A 22,081-nucleotide genomic window follows, 5' to 3' on the forward strand; every position below is an offset into this window, starting at 1 on the left:
TGTTTGTCACAAAAACGCAGGTTCAAAGCAGACAGTATCCTGGCTTCACTTTTCTGAGATAAAAACAAAAGTCCATCTGCATTTAAACGTTAGTTCGTCTCTCTGCTCCTCCCTTCACCCTCAGCAGCAGCTGCTCCTCTCTGAGTTCTGATCGAGCTTTCTTCCTGTTCACAGGGAGCGTTTCTTTCCCACTGTCACCAAGCGCTCCCTCACATGATTGTTGGGGTTCCGCCTCTAACATTGTAGGGATATTTAGCCCGTGACATAAAGCGTGGTGATAGGTGTTGTGATTTATGATATAAATAAAACTCAACATCAACCAAAGACAGAGAGGGAACGAAGGATGGAGAAAACTCTCACTTGGCCTGCTGATTGTGTCTCAGAGCATTGATGCATTTCCCCAGAATGAGCAGCGACGTGTTGATGTTTCCTGCTTCTTTCAGACGCTCTCCTTTGTTGTGAGTCTTCGCACAACGCTCAGAGCCAGCCAGGTCGCACAGACACAACCTGAAGACACAAACAACACAGTCTATGCTAGCAGCCAATTTCTGCTGGGTTTCTGTCTTCCAGTTGATTCTTTCTATGCCAGCCTTTTGCAAAAAACAGTGACATATGTAGTAACCACAGATGCACTGGAGGAAATGACAGTACTGACACGCAGTTACATTTTTAGGAAAGTGTATATCAGCTTACTGCTCACCCTTCCCAGAAGGATTTGTTGTTACAACATACATATGATATAGATTTGACGAAGACGCTTAAATCCCACCTCACACAGTTATTTTTGACTATCTGAGAACACATCAAACACTCGTTTATGTGCTCAAACACTGGTTTTACTCACTCGCTGACAGTTTGGACCCTCGGTGTCCCGACGTCCTCAATCCTCAAAATCCGAATGGAGAAAACGCTGTGGCTGCACGAAGGAGAATCACAACACACATTTCAATGAAAAAAGAAAAAAGCAGAACAATTCCTCGGTAACAGATCCGCCCACTCGTGCAGTTCATGGGGTGGCGGCCAGAGCAGGCGTTGCCTCATATTAAATACATAATTGTAGTGAGGTCTGTAAAATCTCTTCTCACTAGTCTATATCGCCTGATACTGACCGCTATGACTGACTTTGTCATGTTTAATGATGTCAGAACCTGATTGATCTGTTTAAAAGTCTGAAGTGAAACAAACGTGGAGTTCAGTGTGCAGAGTCTGTGGAAATTCACTGCTGCAAACACCGAGCAACGTTCAGTGCATGTTGCATGCAGGAAAACACTACAAATACAAGTTCACTGGACAAAACTGATGATTCCTTAATACTTATTTTAACTTTGCATTCAGTTCTGTCACTTTTGAAAAACCTTGTTGGTCAAAGGGCTGAAATGATGTCAGACAGAGAGACTAAAGTATTAGTGCTGCCTCCTTAAATGACTCAACTGTTCACCACTGATGAAGCCTTTAGGCTACATCCACACGTGCACGGGGATTTTTGAATTGATTTTCCATTTTCTTTAAAAAAAAACAAAACAAAAAACAAACATCCACATGTGCAGTTTTGAAAAAAAAAAATCTCCGTCCACATGTAAACGCTAAAAACGAAATGCTGGCCAATCAGAAGCCTGGAGGGAAACAGTAAACAGAGTTTTGTACCCTCACAAAACCTTTTTCTGAACAGGCAGATAACTTTGTGTTACTTTTCAAGTGCCTTCATCATTTCAAATGTTAATAACTAAAGACAGTATTTTGGTTGGTGTAGACTCACATCTTAAAAATGAATAAAATGCTTACAGCACACATAAATTTAATTTAAAAAATTAATTTATTCAAAACCGATGTCGGGATTTGGGTCGTGAGCAGTGTTGGTCAAGTTACTTGAAAAAAGTAATCAGTAACTAATTACTGATTACTTCCCCCAAAAAGTAATCCCGTTACTTTACTGATTACTTATTTTCAAAAGTAATTAATTACTTAGTTACTTTTTAAAAACACGATTTACAACCTGAATAGGTGATAAAGCAAAAAAAATTTAATAAAATAAATTTGTTTAATATTTAAACCTATTTTCTGCACATTCCTGCACATAAAATAATTTTTTTGTTGTGTTTACACTCAGTCTTTCAAATAGATGCAAGTAAAACACAGCAGAAAATAAATAACATCAAAGACTAGCGGTCCTGTTGCTCTATTTTCACCTGTAAAGCAGGAGTGGGGTAGGCGGAGGTTTACCCTGGTGCAGGTGTGCAGCGGTCAGTGGAAGAATCCGCGAGTTTCTCTGTGAGTTTCCCATTACGTCGTAGCTACTCGGTGCTTGTTTGGAAGTTTAGGGTTTTTTTCGCTGTAAAAAGAAGTTTTCTTCCCACGCACAACGGACACTAATGTTTTTGTCACTTTTTATGGAATCAAACTCAAAGTAAGGTCAGTACTTCCACGCTTTAAACGCTGCACGCTCATACTCTCTCTGCACTCGATATATGATCCATTGTTGATCTGCACACAGCTGTTGTCACGAACGTCGCACTCGCTTACGTCACTGTCATGAGACATTCTCGCAAAAAAATCACGGTTTTAGTAACGCAGTAACGCAGCGTTCCTACGGGAAAGTAACGGTAATCTAATTACCGTTTTTGCAATAGTAATCCCTTACTTTACTCGTTACTTGAAAAAAGTAATCGGATTACAGTAACGCGTTACTGCCCGTCTCTGGTCGTGAGTGTGTCTGTGTTGAACGTAGAATCTGACACCTCTGCTTTTCTCAATGGAGGGACAGTAACTGTGTGTGTATGTAAGCGTGTAAAACTGCAGGTGGTCAGATCAGCAGCATCAGTATTTTGTCTCTATCTGCCACTGCAGAAATTTATGTCATTTAAACAATAATGTAACGTAAAGCGTGGCATCAAAAACGACGCACACCTTTGACGTTTCCTCGTCCACACCTAAACCCAAAGTCTGAGCACTGGGCTGCCAGGACGTTCTCCATATATAACACATTCATTCACATTCTTAGAGCGCCCACTCCAAAGAGTCTCAGTGCGGTTGGTCCACACCTGAGTGGGATCACTGCGTTCACACAAACGAATCAGAGTTCTTTCCACACGTCCACGGGTGTTTTTGAAAACGCAGCTTTTTCCATGCGTTTGGGCCTTTTGTCCACATGTAAACGCCGTTTTAAATCACTGAAAACTGAGATTTTTTAAAACGTGGTTTTTGCGTTTACGTGTGGGAAACAGATTTATTCAAAGCTGTGCGCCATGTTATTGTTTACATGAGATGAATTTCTACAACGATAGAGACAAAATGCTGCTGCTGCTGTTTTCACACACAGTCACTGTGCCTGTACTTAGACAGACTGCTTCTATGCGCCATCTTTGTTTACGCTTCCCCTCCCAGGCTTCTACACTTCTGATTGGCCAACATTTCTACACGGTTATTTGGTCACCTGTTGCTTTGGCGTGTTCTTGACGTCTTTGACTTCGTTTACAAGCAGATGGAGATATATCTCCAAAACTGCACGTGTGACGGGATTTGTTGACATCCACCGTTTATAAAAACACCCGTGTACGTGTGGACGCAGCCTCAGCCTGGGTCTGAATGCTGCAGCCTGTCGTCCTCACCTCCTGCTGGACAGGTGATTGAGTCGAGTGGAGGAGAAGCTCTGGTTCTTCTTTCCCAACTTCATCACCGTGTACGCCTCCTCGGCACTGTTGACTTGAACCCAGCGCAGATCTAGATGGAAACACACAAACACAGCGTACGAGTCACTGGGAAGGCTCTCGTATATTCTTAGAAGAAAACTTACGATAAAGCTGACATTAAGTTCTGCTTTTATAATTTCAGATTTGACCTTTGACAAACGTGTTTCCCTTGACATCCTGCGAGAGGCGCAGTGCGGTCCTCCTCAGGGCCCCACCGGGCGCCACTTCCAGGAGGTCGTGAATGTTCTCGTTGTAAATTTCACAGAAAGAAACCCAAACAGAGAACTTGGTGTTAGCGTCCACCTCCAGTGAGATTTCATCCTCTGCATTGGTCCACAGCATGGAGGCGCCTGCAGCAGACACACACACACACACACTGAACCATCCCCACTGCTTGATCTGTAATGTTTGTCATAACTTCAACATTAACAGCACAGACGTGTTCAGCGTTGCATGCGCTACATTAAAATGTAAAACTTGCCTTCATTGACAGTCCTGTTGGTCGAGTTCAACAGACTGATGTTGCTCTTTGCACTCTAAAGCAAAAATAATAAAATATTATAAATACATTAAAAACCGTGTGGCTGATAAGCAGGAGCAGACAAAAACCTTTATAGAGGAGTTCACCACATGATTGAGATTCACCAAAGACTCGTCACAAGCTTTAAAAGGATGCAACAGTAAAATAAAACCACTCCTGCAGTTCTGAAAACCACTTTGTGGGTTCAGAGCAAATATTTAATCTTGCAGTGCTGTGCAATGCTTTCTTTGAGCCGTATATTAACACCCTGTTAGAGCCCCGCTGAGTCCTGCGTTCTTGTGCACCCGTTTGTTTTCTCGCTCTCTGCTCACGAGGATCTTTGCGTGTCCGTCTGCAGGGCTCATTGGTGTGCATGATGAATGGATCTGCCAGCACCTGGCTCTTCCTCACATCCTACTGTTTAAAAGGTTCCTCCGGCGACTGACAGAAACAGCATCTCAGTCGTGTCCTCAGCCTCCCAAATGTTTGAAATCGGAGCTGTTCTGTTTCTTATGCAAAGATGTGACTTTCGTTAGGTCTAGTTTGGTTTGTACTGCACGTGTCTTTGTCATCGGAGGGGTGGAGGAGATGAGGTTCAGCGCATGTCCCTTGTTTGTTTGTTATTCTGGCCTCACTTCCCCCTAATGTGATGAAACTGTGCAGCAGACACTGCTCTATAGAAGGCTTTTAATGGTCCTCTGATGATCATGTGCTGTGTGAGGCGTAGCTGATACATTTCCATATTTGACTGGAAAGATGTGTATGAAAATATTGCAAACAAGCTCCCAAAAAACAAAAACAAACAAACAAACAAAGGTAAAACACAGCTTCAATTCTTTAAAACACAACAGAACAACGTTCAAAACCTTCCAGAACAGACGATCACTGATTGGCCCACAGGATGGGTGTTAGGGGTGGGGAAAAACTCGATACTGTGTAGTATGGTGATATTTTGTTTGCTAATAATGTATGGATACAGGGACAGCAGAAATCGATATTTTGTTACAAAAAAGGTTTTTGTGCTCTGACTTCAGAGCATGTTGATCCTTTTTCTGAGCAAGAATCCTGACATTCCTTCACTGTCCAAATGTGTTTAACTTGTTTTTGGCAGCAATAAACATGACAGTTTACTTATTTTAATTTAAGACATGTTTTATTTTAATTAAGTTTAAAACTTTTTTATTTAATGTAAAATTATATTTTGTTTTAATTTACTTTCAAATTCTTCAGTTGCTGAAGGGGCTGCATAGTTTTCATAAACTGCATAGTTCAGAATAGCTATAATTGTACCAGATGGTTGATTCAGTTAAGTTGGACTAGACTGTAATACAAACCGTTCAGTTTGTCAACAATAAAACTGAAATGAGAGAAAGACTGAGTGTGAGACTTTGATATTAGAGAAAATGATGATTGATAAAGTTTACCTTTATGTACAGAATCTGAATATCGCAAAATATTTTTAAAAACTGCAATAATATCGAATCGTGGGATGTATGGTGATTCCCACCTCTAGTGGGTGTCGGGTGTTCCCACAGCAGAGTCTTTCTCCATGCATCATGTCTCCCTCTAATCAGTGTCACCCCCCCAAAAATGGCCTTGCAACATTGTTACTTCTTCACTGTCAGGAAATACTTCCTACAACACGTTTATGACTGGAATCACACACACACATGCGCACACACACACACACGCCGCATGTGAAGGACTCAAAATGTGGTTTCAGTGTCAGGGTTACAGGTTGTGGTTCGGTTTAGACATTCATTTTTGATGGTTAAGGTTAGGGAAAGCATTATGTTACTTAGGTGTCCCCACAACGATATGAAAACACAGTGTGTGTGTGTGTGTGTGTGTGTGTCTGCTTACACACACACTTTACCTCTTTCAGCTGTCTGAGGAGGCTTCGTTTGAACAACGCTTCCTCCGTCTGCTGCTCCACTGTGAGCCTCGTGAACTCTCGGCAGCGATGCGGCTTGATGCTCATTCCAGGGAAAACCTTTTCATTGATGCTGCTGAAAATGACATCGAGAGACCTGGGCAGGATGCCGGCGTCAGAATCCGGACCTTGAGTGACACAAGCATGATGATGAACTGTGACACGTCGACAGGCAGTCATGTTTTATTAACTTTCAGTCAGTTATTAACATAAAATAAAAGCCATAAAAGTATAAAGTGTTAAATCGTGACGTGAGAATCACATCAAGGGAAGAGATGAGAATCAAGAACTGGTTCCCAGTAGTTCAATTCCTTGGAACTGGCGATCTGCTTGCACTATGATTGGCTGATTTCGTGGAGTAGTATAATGAATGGCTTTTGCCTGGGAGTAATTAATTAACTTACTGCATCACTTTAGCAAAAAGTATCCTGTGCAATACTTTAAGTAACAACTCCAACACTGATCACAACAAAGAGCACAAACAGGCGACCACGCAGCATCAATGTCTTTGAAATCCTGCTGAGAGACGGTGGCGACTTTTAACATGGTGGAAACAAAAGTCGATAATGAATCAGAAACCAGCTAAATTCTTGGCTACGTCCACACGTACACGGGTATTTTTGAAAACGGAGATTTTCCGTTTTCGTTTTAAAAAAATAATCCCGTCCACACGTAAAGGCAGAAATGAAGGAAAACTAGGAACATGCCAAAGCAGCAGGTGGCGCTATATTCCTAACCATGCAGAAATGTTGGCCAATCAGAAGTCTAGAAGCCTCGGTGGGAAAAAGTAAACAAAGCTGGGGCATAGAAGCAGAACCGAGTCGTATGTGTGGAGGGACAGTAACTGTGTGTGTATATGTAAGCATTTAAACACTGCAGAGAAAACAATTAACAGTAACAGTATTGTAGAAATTCATTTCACCGAAACAATAACGTGGCGCACAGTGTAACGTCAAAAAAGGCGCACACCTCTGACGCTGCGTTTTCTCCGTTTTTCTCGTCCACACGTAAATGCAAAAACTGAGTTTTCAAAAATATCCACCCTGGCCGGAGTTTTTAAAAATCTCAGTTTTTGACCAAAAACGCGTTTACGTGTGGACGAAAGGTGCAAACGCATAGAAAAATCTGCGTTTTCAAAAATACCCGGATACGTGTGGACGTAGCCCTTATCGATTCTCATCCCTAATTGAGGGAATGAATGTACAATTAATTTCTTACAGTAAAATCCATCATCAACCAGCCAGCCCACACAAGTTTGTTAGCCTTTACAATAAAAACTCAAAACACTGATTCTGATCTCACTTCTACAGGCTGCTCCACAAGCCTGAGTATGAAAGCCATACAGGCTGTTTAATGAGATCAAACACCTCCAAAGGAAAAGCAAAGACATTATTTTTTAAAAGGAAAACTCAGCGACTCTGTCGAACAGTCCTGGCAGTCGTATATAAAAGTGAAGCTTGAATTGCGACTTGCTAAGTAAAGCTAGTAAGCTTTAATTCTTGCACATCAATTTTAGATAAAAACAGCTCAACTATTATTTCTTTCCATGTTAGAGTACAGAGTTCATCAAAAGGTTCAAGACAGCAGCTGGACGAGATCCAGTGTTGAAGACAGCGGACTCACAATTATGTGTGTTTGTTGCTGTTACACCGATCCACCACAAGATGGCATCAGTCATACAAAACTGCAAAGCAACTTTCCTTGACATAAAGTGATGCACTTCAGGACATGAGGGACTGCCACATACCGAGGAATGTAAAGGTCTTCCCAGCATTTGTGACTCCGTAAGTGAAAACCAGAGAGTTTCTGCCTTCGAGAACATCTTTCACCAAATCCTTCACGGTGCCTGCGAACAGCTCCCTCTGTGTTGTCTCAGGGCCATACACCTGTCCAAGGAAGGAAAAGGCACATCTGTACTGAGGGTAAACTTATCGTCTCATATTTAAACATGAGGAATTCTCCAACATTCTGGCCTGAGACTGAGCAAAAAAGACAGGGAACGGATCATTTATTTCTGTGGACGTCGATGATAAAAACACTTTGTGACACCAGGAAACACCAACCTGAGAGAACTGGAAGTGCTGTCCAGTCTGTGGAAAACCTTTGTCGGTGCTCAGTCTTGCTGAGAGGGACGAACTGGGAGGCTTGAGCAGAACTGTGTCAGGGAGCTCGATGCTAACGCAGTCCTGTTAGTGAATGAATAACAGGAGGAACACAGACGGGGGTTATTCTGGTTCAGTTTACATTCACTTAACATGATCTGCAGACGCATCAGCAGAACCTCATCATTCTGACACTGTGGAAGAAGTTCTCCACCACAAAACAAAGCCTGTTCTGTTTATTCGATGGCCTTTGAATTCAGTGTCTACACTTTGAACACAAATTCAGTTCCAATCAATATCCAGCACATTAATTACTCTCACGTCCACGACTTCATTCTTTTTTTACCTGAGACTCTCCACTGTTTATCTCTGCTGAGGTGAAAGGTCGGACTCGGAGGTAGACCTGAAGGTGCTCTTTCTCCTCGGTGCAGGAATCCTGCAGGAAACATCGGATTTCAGTGAAAAATCACAAAGTGAAAGACGAGATTTTTGGTGTTACGTTCAGTTTGCACAACAGGCCGTGGATGGATAAGTAGGTGTTTATACATAAGGTTCCATTAACACTTCATTATTGGTTCATAATCAGTTTCCTTGGTGGGAAATCGGGGGCCTGCACATGTTTTTAACATCAGCAAAACAGTTTCATTACCTCCAAGTCTGAACCTGAGGCCTGCACCAACACCAAGGCTGAAAGGTTAACATGTTCATTTGTGCTGTAAACCTTTCAACAAATCTGTACAAATACCTCTGAAAGAGGAGAGAGTGGATGTCTCCCATCAGTCTGCAGCAAAGTTTAAAAGGAATTCAACTAAACTAAGCTAGTTCGTCTGCATTCTGACAGCTTTGGTTTTAACGTTGTCTTTCTTCGGGCACATGTGGAACCAAGAGGCGGGGGATGGGACCAGTGAAAAGATGCTTGTTGATCAGGTGGTTTGATAAAAGACTCTTGGTGGCTTTTTAATTGCAATCACAGTAAAAAGCGCTGCTCTCGTCCACTTTAGAAAACTTTATTCTCTAACTCCACCCGGCTTCAGCTACTCAACATCTCCGTCACTCCCTGCGGGTCTCTAAGAACCAAGACTGTGGCTTCAACATAATCTACAGCAGTAACTTTCACTGCTGTTGTGAAATCAAAAATGGAGACAGCTGGGACTAAATCTGCGAATACTTTTTTAAAAGTGCTAGAGTCATGTATTTATAGCTGAAAAACTAATTGATGTATTTGCCCTGTTGAGTCCTTCACCACCAGCATTGTCCTCCTGCTGAACTGTCCACACCTCTGAGCAGACTTTCCTTCAGTTACCTCATACGCTTCGGTTACTGTGAAAACAATCCACCACTTTAGCTGGCCATTCAAATCCCCTGACATACTTGTTTTGGTTATTAGTCTCGTTTAACACTGCTTCTGAATAACAGTGCTCCCTGTGTTAACAAATAACACACTGAATGACTGATGAACTGTTTTAGTCTAAATTTGGACACCAACATTAAATTATTATTTATTTGACAGCAAATATATATCAGCTCCTTTATTACTACTAATAACAAGTCAGTATCAGTCCAGGAAAAGTTACATCAATGAAATCCTAGTTTTATTTGTGACATATTTAATAAATTATCTATTTTCAGTCAGTTATATTCAGTCACTTTCATTTTAAAACTGTGTATATGATGTATATTCTGTGTATTTATTATCTCACTCTTATTGCCTGTTTATGCCCCGTCTTTATCTTAACATCATGCTGCTCTGTTGTATCTTAATTGTCCCTTGGGGATAAATAGTCTTTCTGACTGTGATTGTGATTTATATTTTTTATGTAGAAGGTTTTGACTGCATGGAGACATTTGGGGTGCAGTTATTGAAGAATTGTGGATAGAAATGTTTAGAAAATGGCCCAAAATAGGCTGAATCTGTACACATTTCTGTTTAATAGAGTGTGCTTGGACCGATTCTTAGGCACGAAACCCCCAGGTGTACAGCCAAGTGTGCGCATGCTGCTGTAAACACTTCATAATGTTTTAAACGTAGTAGGTATCACGTTATTTCTGTCACACAGTCACCCGTATGGTCGACACAAGCGTTTATGTCAGCTCTGTATAAAAGACCTGGTTTACCTGTGAGTCTGGTAAGGTGCCAACTTCCTGTTCCTGCTTGTCAGCCTTGTCAGGGCATGATTCCATCATCCTGCAACAACAACAACAAAACGAGAAAGCAACTGTAGATTTAAAAATTAACTGTCAAAACAGCCAACAGGGCTAAATGATCACACATACACAAACTCGCTGTCAAAAACATGACATTTATCCATTTAGTATGGTCAACAAGTTGGTGCAAATCCCGCCCGTCAAAAAGCAGGCGTTTCGGAGGGTCGCTGTGAATTCGGCAAACAAATAAATAAACAAAAGAAGTCAGTCAGCTTCGTTAGCCAACGACTGATTAGCTCATTGCTACGATTTAACTGCTAAGTTAGCCAGCTAACAACAATGGTTAGCACTGCAGGGGAAAACACCGTAACAATAGATTTGTGAGCGTTTTTGCCAAGTCACAGTCAAACGTCATCACTGTATCATCGATGTCTATTCCAGACACTCGTGCACTTTTCATTTGTGTATCACAAATTTCTGATTAGTGCCACTGTTCACTTGACAAGGAGCCGCACCTGTCAGTTAAGAATCACAACACTTTTTAACAAATGTCCGGTATCCTTTCCGAAACAGGAGTCGGACAGTAACCGTTACGTTGGGATACTACTCGACAAATATACTCACGTTGCTGTTATATCTTGAACATCGGGCGCTAAAACAGAAGAATATTCTTTTGTATGCTAACCAACGTAGAGCTAAACAAAATAAAAAGACGGCGCTCTGAGTTTGAAACGGACCAATCGGCTTCGACAAGAAACTGCACATGCGTGCTTTGTGTTGCGTTCACATGTAAGGCGTACAGGCGGATATTAGAACTCGTAAATAAACCAGCGGAGATCTCTACAAAGCATCTGTTATCAGGCTGTTATCAACCAGTTATCACATGAGTGGTTATAATACAAAGTAAACAATTAAATTGTTAAATTAGCTTATCTAAACAAAACATTTAATTTATTTTAGAGTCATTAAAACCAAAATACATCAAAATCTCGCTAGTTCAGGATTAAATGACGTGATGAAAAGTTAGTTTTTGGTAGATGGTAAAGAGAGGACAAAAAGTGAATTTAACCATCTGTTGTGCTTGGGCTTAGTGAAATACGGGATTCACGATGTTCATAATCTGTAACCAAAAACTCTGTCACAAAAGGGACCTAGTTTTAAGAGACCTGTTAGTGGTCATAATGTTAGGCCTGATCAGTCTAAGTTTCACATGATTGTGTACCCCAACAGGAAATGAACCTCTTTGTAATGCTGAAAATCCAGAGTTGATGGAAGTTTACTTACTAATCCTCAATTCTTGAGTCACTGTAAAAGGCCTAAAGCTGAATTTAATGCACTGATGAACCTTAGCCAAAACAACTTGACCATGAGGTGGTGCACCACATAAAATCATCGGCTGTATCCCAATTCATGGGCCGCATCCTTCTGAGGCGGCATTTGAAGGCCACGGTGACACAGTGAAGGGTGTCCCAAATCAAAGGCAAAACCAATGCGTCCTTCATTTCCCTGAATTTGAAGGATGGGTCGGTGTATCCTTCGTGGCCCAACCTTTCCCAGAATTCATAGCGCGGCGGTGGGTGTGGATAATGCCCCCCCCCCCAAAAAAAAAAAAAAAAAAAAAAAAAAAACAACGAAAAAAAAAACGGTGGATGACTGAAGTGGGGCGTCCGAAGAGTAAACTACTGTAATTTTATGTTTTGAGTAAGTACTGAATTTTATGTTTTCTGCAAATTTTTAATAACGAAGAACATTAAAACATTACTGTTAACCAAATGTCAGCAAACTTATGTGACATTAGTGATGTGACCTAAAAATAAATGTCCATGTTTGTTTCAGTTATGAAGCTTTGAGTATTTTGGATCAGTAGTACTGCTGTGTTTGTTGTATCATCTTGCTGTAATTGGTTATGCTGCTCATAAGAGGTCCGCAGGTGCGCATTCGCTGTCAATAAAAGACGCACACCAGAAGTTGCAACGCGTGTTTGTGTACATAAGATTTTCTGGAGGACGAACATTTGCTCAGAACTCTTAAAGATGTCGAAGAAACAAGCTCCGTAAGCAATTACTATGGTGTTCCTCCACCACAAAAGAAGCGCGTCTTCTAGTCATTTTTCGGAATTTCCGGAAACACTCGCTTTTTTTGCAATTGCCATAGTCAGACAGTGCATAGTGTTCAGCTTTCTGCTATATTCCTACAATCATCTCTGTAACAATTAGAAGAATTTCACCTGATCATGCCATATCCTTTCCATCAACTCGACCCGAGTTTTTCTGTTCAGTCCTTTCATGGTTTTGATTCTTCTTTCTCTCATCCAGAAAGGCTCCATTAACAAGCTGCTCATATTAAACACTATGTATTAAGAATGAAATGTGATTTAAGTTTATGTGTGTGCGAGGAAATACTTTTGGCAATAAACTGTAAATCTGTATCCACCATTAGTGATGAGTTGACTTGATGCAAAGCTAATGATCTTTTTAAAACAGCTGCGATGTTTTTGTGACCAAGTGGTCGGCGGGGTTAGATAAAAAAGTAATAATGAAAATGACAACGCCACCTAGGGGAATTTTACCCCCAGGAAATGTATTTAAGAAGAATAAATAAAAGAATAAAAGGAGGCCGCACAGATTCAAAGATGCACACTGAGGCAGGTTGGCTCCAATATTATAACAGTTTTATTTATAATAAAAATAAATAAAATATTAAAACCCAAGATGTAGCGTCATTGTTGACAGTGTCCTAGAATGAAAATAAAACAATCAGGGAACTTAGACTTACCAGCAGCCGTGGACCCAAAAGAAAAATCACACAAAGAAAATCACTGCAGCCCACCCGGTGCTGTACAAAAGAAAGTGTGAAAAACGACCCACCACCTGAGGTCCCAAGGCCACTGGCACGTCCGCCGTTCACTGAAATAAAACACAGAAAAATATGTTAAAAAAATAAAAGGACACTGAGCGTCAGGCTCGCTACGGATCATAAAAAAAAAACTAAAACACACTTTAATAACTTTAATAAAAGGAAACACACACACACACACACACACACACACACACACACACACACACAGGAAGGCTTATACCCCACGGATCAAACTATCACTCGTGCTGGTGGTAATTATCCTCGATCGCGAGCCGGTCTGGCTCTTCACCGGCTGAGACCGTCAACCGAGGCGATTTAAAGTCCAGCACGACACTCGGGCAGAGGGTCGCTTCAGCCCGATCACAGAAGCGTGGGTACGAGCAACAGTCCAGGATAAAAATAGAATAAAACCAGGCGAACCAGAAAGAGGTAAGCCTACTTAATAAAAGTCAAAATAAGACGAAACAAAGCAAAACAAGACAAGACAAGACAGCAGGGTCCACTGAGGAGGAGTCCTCACACCAGCCGCTGAGAAGGCGTTTCACCCTTCCAGTTTATGTAGGGCGATCTGCCACGGAGAGGCAAATGCAGCAGTCAACCCTAAAACAGATAAATATAGCCTTAGACCCTTATAGCTATAAATGCTAATAAAAGTCGTTTTTAACGGCTTACCCCAGGAACGGAGGCGCTATACTCTCACTGGTGGGGATAACACGAGCACCTCTCTCCGCAACGCCGGAATAAAACCAACTGCCGTGCTACAACAGGCCGCAAAACTATTAACACAAATCCCAGTGTTCGAAGGGAATCTGAGGTTAAGAGCGTACCTGTAGCTGTCATATGATTGACTCCTGCTGATCAGTCCGTCGCAGTGGGCCAGCATTTACTGCTGCTTTGTGCCGCATGCATGGGAGGAATGATCAAACAAAAACACCGGCCTGCTTTATACAGGCTAATGCCGCCCTGCAATCAATACGCAGGTGGGCTCCCAATCAACCTAGCTGCGCGGCGAAGAGAGCGAGCGCAGGAGAGAGCGAGGGAGAGAGAGAAAGAAAGGAGAGAGAAAAAGGCGAGTAGCCCATCTGGCCACATTTTCACTGTTTTGTTTCTTGAATGTTTTAATTGGTCTCCTCTGTTCACCAGAGTAAACGTGGCGCTTTCCCAACTTTTGCTGCCATCAATATCCATGTAGAATTACAATCAGACAGCTAAAATTATCCACATCTGGAAGTGAAATATCAGGTGGTACTAATGGTTTTAGTGCTCTACACCAGCGGTCCCCAACCCCCGGGCGAGAGTTGAGGCTCAGGCGTGAAATGTATAGTTTTCAGGGTTTTTATCGGTTTTCAGCGTTATTTTGTTATCGTTTTTATCGTTTACTCGGTTTTCCTGGGTCTTTTCACGTGTGTTATGAATAATTTTTTTTTTTCGGTACCAGTACTAGTTTTATTTTGTTGTATTTATCCGCGACACCTTAAAGGCCGGTCCATGAAAATATTGTCGGGCATAAACCGGTCCGTGGCGCAAAAAAGGTTGTGGACCGCTGTTTTACACCAACACAAATGTACAAAATTCCTCTTCTGTGTTTTTTTCAGAAGTAGCACAGAAAAACAAACAAGTCTCTAAACCCAGAATTAAATAAAGCCAAACTAGTTCAAAACAAGTCAAAAGCTAGATTATCAAAATGAATATACCCAACTACACTGAGACTGGCATAAACAGCTAACAAAAGCAAAATGTCAGCGTTCTAGTTAATGTAACAGTGTTTATTTGGTATCATTCCACTTGCCTAAAATTCCTCGGAGTCAGCATCACTGAGGATCTGTCCTGGACCCTTCACACAGGCACTGCTATCAGGAAAGCTCGCAGTGACTCTGCTTTCTGAGGCGGCTGAGGAAGTTTGGCATAAATGCTGACTCAAATTTCTACACGTGTGTGATCAAATGTTTTCTGACGAGCTGCATTACAGTCTGCCAGCAGCTGAAAATCACTACAGAGGGTGGTGAAGGCAGCAGAACACATCACTGGCATGAGGCTTCCTGCCATTCGGGATATTTATCTCCAGCTGTGCCTCCGTAAAGCGCACAGCATCACCAAGGACCACAGCCACCCAGCACGCCAGCTGTTCTCCTTGTTACCATCTGGCAGTTACAGGAGTCTGTCTGCTCGGACTACAAGACTCAAAAAAACCTCAACTACAACACCTGAACACCACACTTCACAGGATGCACACAGAAGCTGTCCTCCAGTTTCTCAAGTGGATTCTACACTCTGTTCACTTCATTTTTATAAGTATTTAAATAAAAATCAAAACCCTTACTCTGTGCAATACTGTACTAACTGCCACTTTAAATCTTGCACTGCTCAGTTTGCACTGCTGCTCACTCCTGCTACTTTATCTCATGTGCAATACGTTGCTCCCCCCTCAAAAGATGTCAACGGTCACACTTCTATTTTAAGATTTCTTAAGATTTCTTTATTTATACATGTGTGTATATATATTTATATATATTTAGTCTGTTAATATTTTACTGTACTATAAATACTAGACATTTCATTGCAATGTTGACCCAGTGCGAACTTTCATATGACAAATAAAACTGAAACTTGCCTCAAATGTCAGTGTGATGGGGAAACAGCGCCCCCTGTCTTGGTTTGATCCTGGCTGCAGTGATCGCTTCCAGTCGCTGCTGAAGATACGCAATAGGTGAGTTGTATTGTTCACACACAATGTGCATAAAACCTGTTTTATCACCTGACGAGTGCTTAGTGGGCACGTGGCTGACACCAGTTGGATTTAAAACTCTGGTAAAGCGGAATAGTTACAAGATGTCCTGCTGTAGCTGTGTGGGGCGGGGCGTGGAGAGCCATCTGTTGTTATGTTCCCATTCAGGAAATAAACTAATCAACCAGAGCAGTGACGGGTTTTGATATGGGCGACATGGGCCGTTGCCCAGGGCGGCATCGTGGGCTGATCATTCATGGGATTGCATGGGCACCGATCGGTTTTCCATCGCCCATTTGTGTGGAGTAAGGACGTCCTTCTTTTGCGAGATGTGGCTGCTGCTTACCGCACAGAGAGGAGAGGGGCGGGGCCGCTGGAGCAGCTCACTGTTCACTGTGGCTTTGCAGGCTAATGTTTGTTGCGTTTGGTAGGTGCGCCTAAATTTTTTTTCTTTGGCGCACACACACAAAAGTTAGGAGCACCAGTGCAACCGTGGCAAAAAGTCGACTGCCCTGACAGTACTGTATCTCTATCTATATATGTGTTTCTCTGGTTAAATTCAGTTTGGTTATGACAACAGTGTTTACAATAAAATATGTTAATGTACAATCCTTAATATGTTATATGTGTGTATATGTGTTTGTGTTGGGGCGGGGGGGTCTGGACCGCCCCTGGGTACTCGTGTTCTCGCTAGTCCTGACTTCTTAAGTTCACACGGAAGTCTGGACTTCCCGAGAATGCAGCTCGTTCCTTCTACAATTGGAATGGGGTGTACTTGATGACACCTCCGCTCCAGAGTTTTGTATTAGTAAAAATACAACACAAGGCAAAGTCGAGGAGTTTATTTGGGCCGAAACCTGTTGCACTAACATACAGGATGCAGATGTTTTTGCCAGCTGTTCGAAGTTTGTACAGATAATACTCACTCGTGTTTCAGCCACAAGTGTTTTGTGCTCGGCTGTTTCTTCCCTTTGACTACAGTTTATTTAAACACAGTAATATAACAAATCCAGCACAAATACAAAGCTAGTGCTCTGAAACAGAAATATAAAAAGCTCAAACAATTACAAAAGCATGAGCTAAAGTTCGATATCATACTTAAAAGCAAAAATTAAAGCAACAAACTTCCATCAGCTGCTGCAGATCTCCTTTTAGCAATCACAGGTAGCAGAGTGTGTCAGACACACTGTGGCTGTGCTGAGCGTGGACGAGTGTGTTCATCTGAAAGAGGTGTGTGTGTGTCTGGGAAGTGCTAGATGTATGGAGACTTTTTAAGTCCACTTTATATCATTTTATATAGGGCCTGCAAAAAAAAAAGTGGTGCTTTATTTTTGGATTCCTTCACTATAATAAGTTATATAAGACCAAAAAAATGTAAAGGTTTCTTACACCTAACAAAACACAATATAGGAATAAAATTATTCATATATTGATGTTAATCTGTGAAAGACAAAGACTTTAGATGGTCTTTAAACACTTCATACTATCTGCCCTGTGTGCTCGATGCTCCATATGATCTTCCAGGACAATAACGTAACATGCTCCAGAGGCATCTACTTAAGTATTGACAAGGTCACAGTTCGAGTCTGTGAGGTAGTGTTTGTAATTTTGGTTTAAGCTATATTCTTTATAACTTGTATTTAAAATTTCCTAGTTTCTGTGCCTCCCCTGTGTTCCTGGTGAGGTTTTCAAAACCTCACGATGTAACTACAGCCCAGCCCATGCATCAGTATATTAATGACCAGAGGTGTGGACTCGAGTCACATGACTTGGACTCAAGTCATTAATTTTATGACTTTAGACTTGACTTGAAAAAATGTTCTAAGACTTGTGACTTGACTTGGACTTTTACACCAATGACCTGGGACTTGAATTGGACTTGAACCGGTTTACTTGAAAAGACTTGATATTTCACCCCAAATATAAAATTTAACACACATATTATATAGAAAGTGTGCGCCATTAATTCAATTCATTGATTCATTTATTCAAACCACACTCCGTACGTATGTGTGCGTGAGCTGTAGCACAGCCAATCAAATTAACCAGATTTTTAAAAAAATCAACAACAACAAAAAAACGCTCAAAAATGCTACAAGGAATTATTTTTTTCAGGTACATAAACTATGAAGTAGTCAACAAAAAACCGAAATGCAATATGCAAAACATGCAAGCAGAGAATCACAGACAGAGATGGAACAACTTCCAACTTTCTCCGACAGTTGAAGTTGCATAAAGAAGGGTAGGTGGTGCTTCTCTTTTGCTCCGATGAGATCATGACTTCATCTAACTAGCAAATCTTGTCCAGGCTCCGTTGCTGATACAGTTTTTTTTAATGTGTGTGATATTTTTGTCATGCGATTTTAAAGCCGGCCCTACAAGCGCATCCAAGAATAACATGCAGCTTATCTCAGAACTGTCGGTGAAAATTATTCTTGGAGCTAAGTTTAATTGAGCTGCATTTTATAGAGGTGCAATTTCACAATTTGTGTATATTTTCTAAATTCACTATTTCGTCATGTGTTGAGAAAAACACAGATTTTAAAATCACATGGTCTAATATTTACATTTAGCATAACTGCAACATTCTTTTTTCGTTCTTTTTTAAAGACTCTTAAGGACTTGAAATTCAAAGTTTCAGACTTGTGACTTTACTCGGACTTTTACACCCGTGACTTGAGACTCGACTCTGACTTGCCTGACATTACTTGAGACTTGACTTGTGACTTGAGGATAAAGACTTGAGACTTACTTGAGACTTGCAAAACAATGACTTGGTCCCACCTCTGTTAATGACTAACCTTATATTACAGTTGTTGTCCTGACTGAAGTTTGGTCCATTTACAGCATCATGCCATGCAATTGCATTGTCCCTAACTATCGGGAACCGTCACGTTAAATTTATCGAGTGAAAAAAAGTTAGTGTTCATCCTCCAGCTTCACTGTGTTTATTTTATGCAGACGGCGCTGTCTGCCGCCCTTGCAGTTTTAATGCCCAGTGAAACGAGTCCACCAGTGCTCCGTAGTGGCCGAGACTGCTGGCGATAAGGAAAGGCTGCACTTCATAAAGGACTCATGCTTGGGAGATGTTTTCTGGTTGACTCCGGCCCCAAGAAGAGCCTTGGGAACTCTTGTGTCGTCTTTGTATACCTCAAAAATGGTATATTATCTAATCTTAAAAATGTTTGGGGGGATTTCCCGCGTACCACCAGAGAAAGCCAAAGTACCACTAGTGGTATGCGTACCACATTTTGAGAAACACTGCTCTAAGCGATCGGCGTGAGAAATGGGTAGAACAATTACCTTCTCTTCCACTAGAGGGCAGTACAAATACCTGCTCTAATGAAATGGGCCAACTGCTAGTAAAACAGAAGCTGTGAGATGGCGCAGAGCGTAATAGCAATAGATAAATATTTGAAAAGGAAAAGCAGTGCTCTGACCTGGAACCTGGAGAAATGCCGACCCAGACGAAGGCCCAGCATGATTATTTGTGAGAAGAAAGCAAAAAAGGTATTGTGGAGACAAACCGAGCCAATTCCGCCAAAACTGGTGCACGGAGAATTATCTAAATGCTTTTTGTGATATTTTTGTTTGGTGGTGTGCTGTGTGATTTTCTAATGTGAAATATGTGCTGTGGCTCCAAAAGGTGTCAAGTCTTTTTTAAACGCTGCTACACTTGCTCAGAGGGGGTCACATGATTGCAGGGGTTTGGTATTGTGGAGTCTTTACCTTACATTATAGTTGCTGTTATTTGGCGCTATATTAAAAAAAAATCAACCATTCTTTTGTTTCAAAATAACAACAATGTTGATCTGCTCACCATTTTAACACCTCCTGTTGCAAACAGGCAAGTCTTTTGGCCAAGAGAAGAGAGTGGGTGGATCTTTCTACAGCAGCTCCATCATACAGAAAGTCTGCTACAGATGGAGAACTTTAATGATATCTATGTCATCATGCTGATAAACATCTATGCCTGCCTTCCTTTCACCATGGCAGTGAGCTGTTGGGTGTGTTTTGAGGTACGTAAATGAAGACTTTTAATACTTTCTATGCCTCACTCCTGCTGAACGAATTCACTTTTACAAACAGTCTAGTTTTATAAAATCTTTTCACTTTGGTCACTTTAAAAGTTAATTTTATGAGTTACAAGTTCATAAAGTTTAGTTCTGAATTCATCCGTCCATTTTTTTTTTCTGCTTCTGAAGTGGAAGCTTATCCCAGCTGTCACAGTGTGAGAGGTGGAGTGAAACCTGCACTGGTCACCAATCTGTCACTCTTTTTAATTTCATCAAACCATTTTGCAGCTTTTACACATTTTTCAGTTTATCGTCTAAATCACAGGATAAACCACAGACAGGATAAATAAACTCATTTGCTGTAACAAATCTCTTTAATTCAAAAAGGCATATTTATTACTGCATCAATGTGACTTGTTGCATTAATATTTTCTGCAGGTACAAAAGGAGCAGGACCCCATCACCTACTACGCAAACCTGTTGTTCTCCAATCTAGTCCAGTGCAGCATCATGTTCCCTTTATTCCTCCCACTACCTAGCGTTTTTCAGTATGCTGATCAAATTTTTCACTGTACTGTGATTGCTAGTATTAGCTTCAAGATGTGCATTGCTACTGAAAGGTACCTGTCTGTTTTTCTCTGTCTGTATTGCATTAAATCAAATTCTCAAGCGTCCCTCTAAAGATAAATGTCCTCCTATAATGATCAGAATGTCTGTTTGTTTTGTGTTGCAGGTGTTTGGTCATCACCTGTCCACAGTGGAACTGCATCAGACAAACTAAATGTTCTGTGCCGCTCTCTGTTCTGGTCTGGCTCCTGTCTATTATCACTGTACTTCTTGTTGAAGTGTTCCCTGTGATTCCAATCACTTTGCTTCCTTTTTCCCCCCTTTTTTTCCCCTTCGTCCCTTCTTTCCTGTTCATCCTCACTTTGGTTTGGACCCTCAAAGCTCTGCCTGCTGCCACCTCAGTGCCCACAGAAAAAAAAAGAAGAATTGTTGGAACCTTAGTTCTCTTGTTTATTGATTATCATCTGACGTCCTTTCCCCTAGTCTTTATTGCTTTCAAACTGGTTTTACCAAGAACGACAGATTTTGGGTTCCAACATATTTTTAATATTGTTAATATTCCCCTATGTTTACTTCTGCTCAGTCCCTTGACGGATTTTATTTTGTTTTTTCTCATGCTGAAAGGCCCCATCAACAAGCTGCTTGTATCTCTGTGCTGCTGCAGTATGGACAACACTGTAGGAGAGGTAGTTGCAGATACAACGCTGGAGCTACAAAACTGCAGCTACGGCACCGCAGCAGACGTAGCTGCACGGGGTGGCTGTAGCTCAGGTCAGCCTGTTAATGCTGCATAGTTTTCACAGTGGCTTTGGAGAGAAGTCTTCAAATAAACCAGGGACGGAAAACCACTATAGTTACTATATAATCCCAAAAGTATTTGTAGCCCAGCTAGAAAAAAAGAGCAGTGGGAAGTCATTTTTCAGTGTATGATGTAAACAATTTAGTTCTTTCTTTCTTTTTTGGTTTAAAGGAAGATGTGGACAAATAAGATTATCTGTTGTTGTATTACTTAGCCAATCAGCAATGAGCTCCCAGCTACCCTTGCTGTTGACCTTGATCACATGACTTTCTGTAGTTGCCAGTTCGTTCCTGTTCATACAAAGCGATGTGCCTGAGAAACTAATGTTACCAAAGTCGGATTGCTAAGAGTTGCAAGCGATTCCGCTGCAGTTTTTTTGGGGTCGTTCAGAATTTTATCATGTCATCGGTGAGTAAGAAAAGTGGGGAAAACCGAATTTGATAAGGAGAAAAGGGCAGACGTAACGGGACGGAATTATGTCTATTTTTTATGTTTTATGGACAACAGATGGAAACTAGCCCTTGGCTATAATCTGGTATGTTTACATTCATGTAATTTTTTTTTTACATCCATGTTCATTAATATGCACTGTCCTAAATACAATAAAAATTAAAAATAAAACCCTTCAGGTTCATTAAAATTATAGCTCACCTAAGAGGATATGATGCTGCAGTGATATATTTTGTTGTACAACAGAGCTAGTTGAATTAAGATAAAAAGTTACACTGA

General features: G+C 41.2%; 2 protein-coding genes across 3 annotated transcripts in view; one reads left to right on the forward strand and one right to left on the reverse strand.

Moving 5' to 3' along the window:
• Positions 1-11,118, reverse strand: part of kif20ba (kinesin family member 20Ba) — a 71,735-nt gene extending 60,617 nt beyond the window's left edge. For both annotated transcript variants that reach the window (XM_087849966.1, XM_087849965.1), the window contains exons 1-11: positions 11,011-11,118; positions 10,357-10,426; positions 8,588-8,677; positions 8,203-8,325; positions 7,887-8,025; positions 6,083-6,267; positions 4,168-4,222; positions 3,836-4,036; positions 3,606-3,717; positions 845-916; positions 361-507 (exon numbers count right to left, since the gene is read on the reverse strand). In XM_087849966.1, the coding sequence (XP_087706092.1) occupies positions 361-507; positions 845-916; positions 3,606-3,717; positions 3,836-4,036; positions 4,168-4,222; positions 6,083-6,267; positions 7,887-8,025; positions 8,203-8,325; positions 8,588-8,677; positions 10,357-10,425 (1,193 nt within the window). In that variant the 5' untranslated portion in view covers position 10,426; positions 11,011-11,118. The remainder of the gene's footprint in view (positions 1-360; positions 508-844; positions 917-3,605; positions 3,718-3,835; positions 4,037-4,167; positions 4,223-6,082; positions 6,268-7,886; positions 8,026-8,202; positions 8,326-8,587; positions 8,678-10,356; positions 10,427-11,010) is intronic.
• A 4,754-nt stretch (positions 11,119-15,872) lies between these two features.
• Positions 15,873-21,347, forward strand: LOC148099871 (uncharacterized). The gene is made up of 4 exons (XM_087849669.1): positions 15,873-15,952; positions 19,818-19,989; positions 20,425-20,606; positions 20,720-21,347. Exons 1-4 carry the CDS (start codon positions 15,873-15,875, stop codon positions 21,345-21,347), a joined length of 1,062 nt encoding a protein of 353 aa, XP_087705795.1.
• Positions 21,348-22,081: the final 734 nt, after the last annotated feature.

The sequence above is a fragment of the Neolamprologus brichardi genome, chromosome 13 (assembly GCF_056152115.1).
Source record: "Neolamprologus brichardi isolate AB-2024 chromosome 13, ASM5615211v1, whole genome shotgun sequence".
Lineage (NCBI taxonomy): Eukaryota > Metazoa > Chordata > Actinopteri > Cichliformes > Cichlidae > Neolamprologus > Neolamprologus brichardi.

Coding starts and splice junctions, on each gene's coding strand:
- LOC148099871 (XM_087849669.1), top strand. CDS start 15,873: ATGGGGAAACAGCGCCCCCTGTCTTGGTTTGATCCTGGCTGCAGTGAT. Junction 15,953..19,817: donor CTGCTGAAGATACGCAATAG/GTGAGTTGTATT, acceptor TGTTGCAAACAG/GCAAGTCTTTTGGCCAAGAG. Junction 19,990..20,424: donor GCTGTTGGGTGTGTTTTGAG/GTACGTAAATGA, acceptor TATTTTCTGCAG/GTACAAAAGGAGCAGGACCC.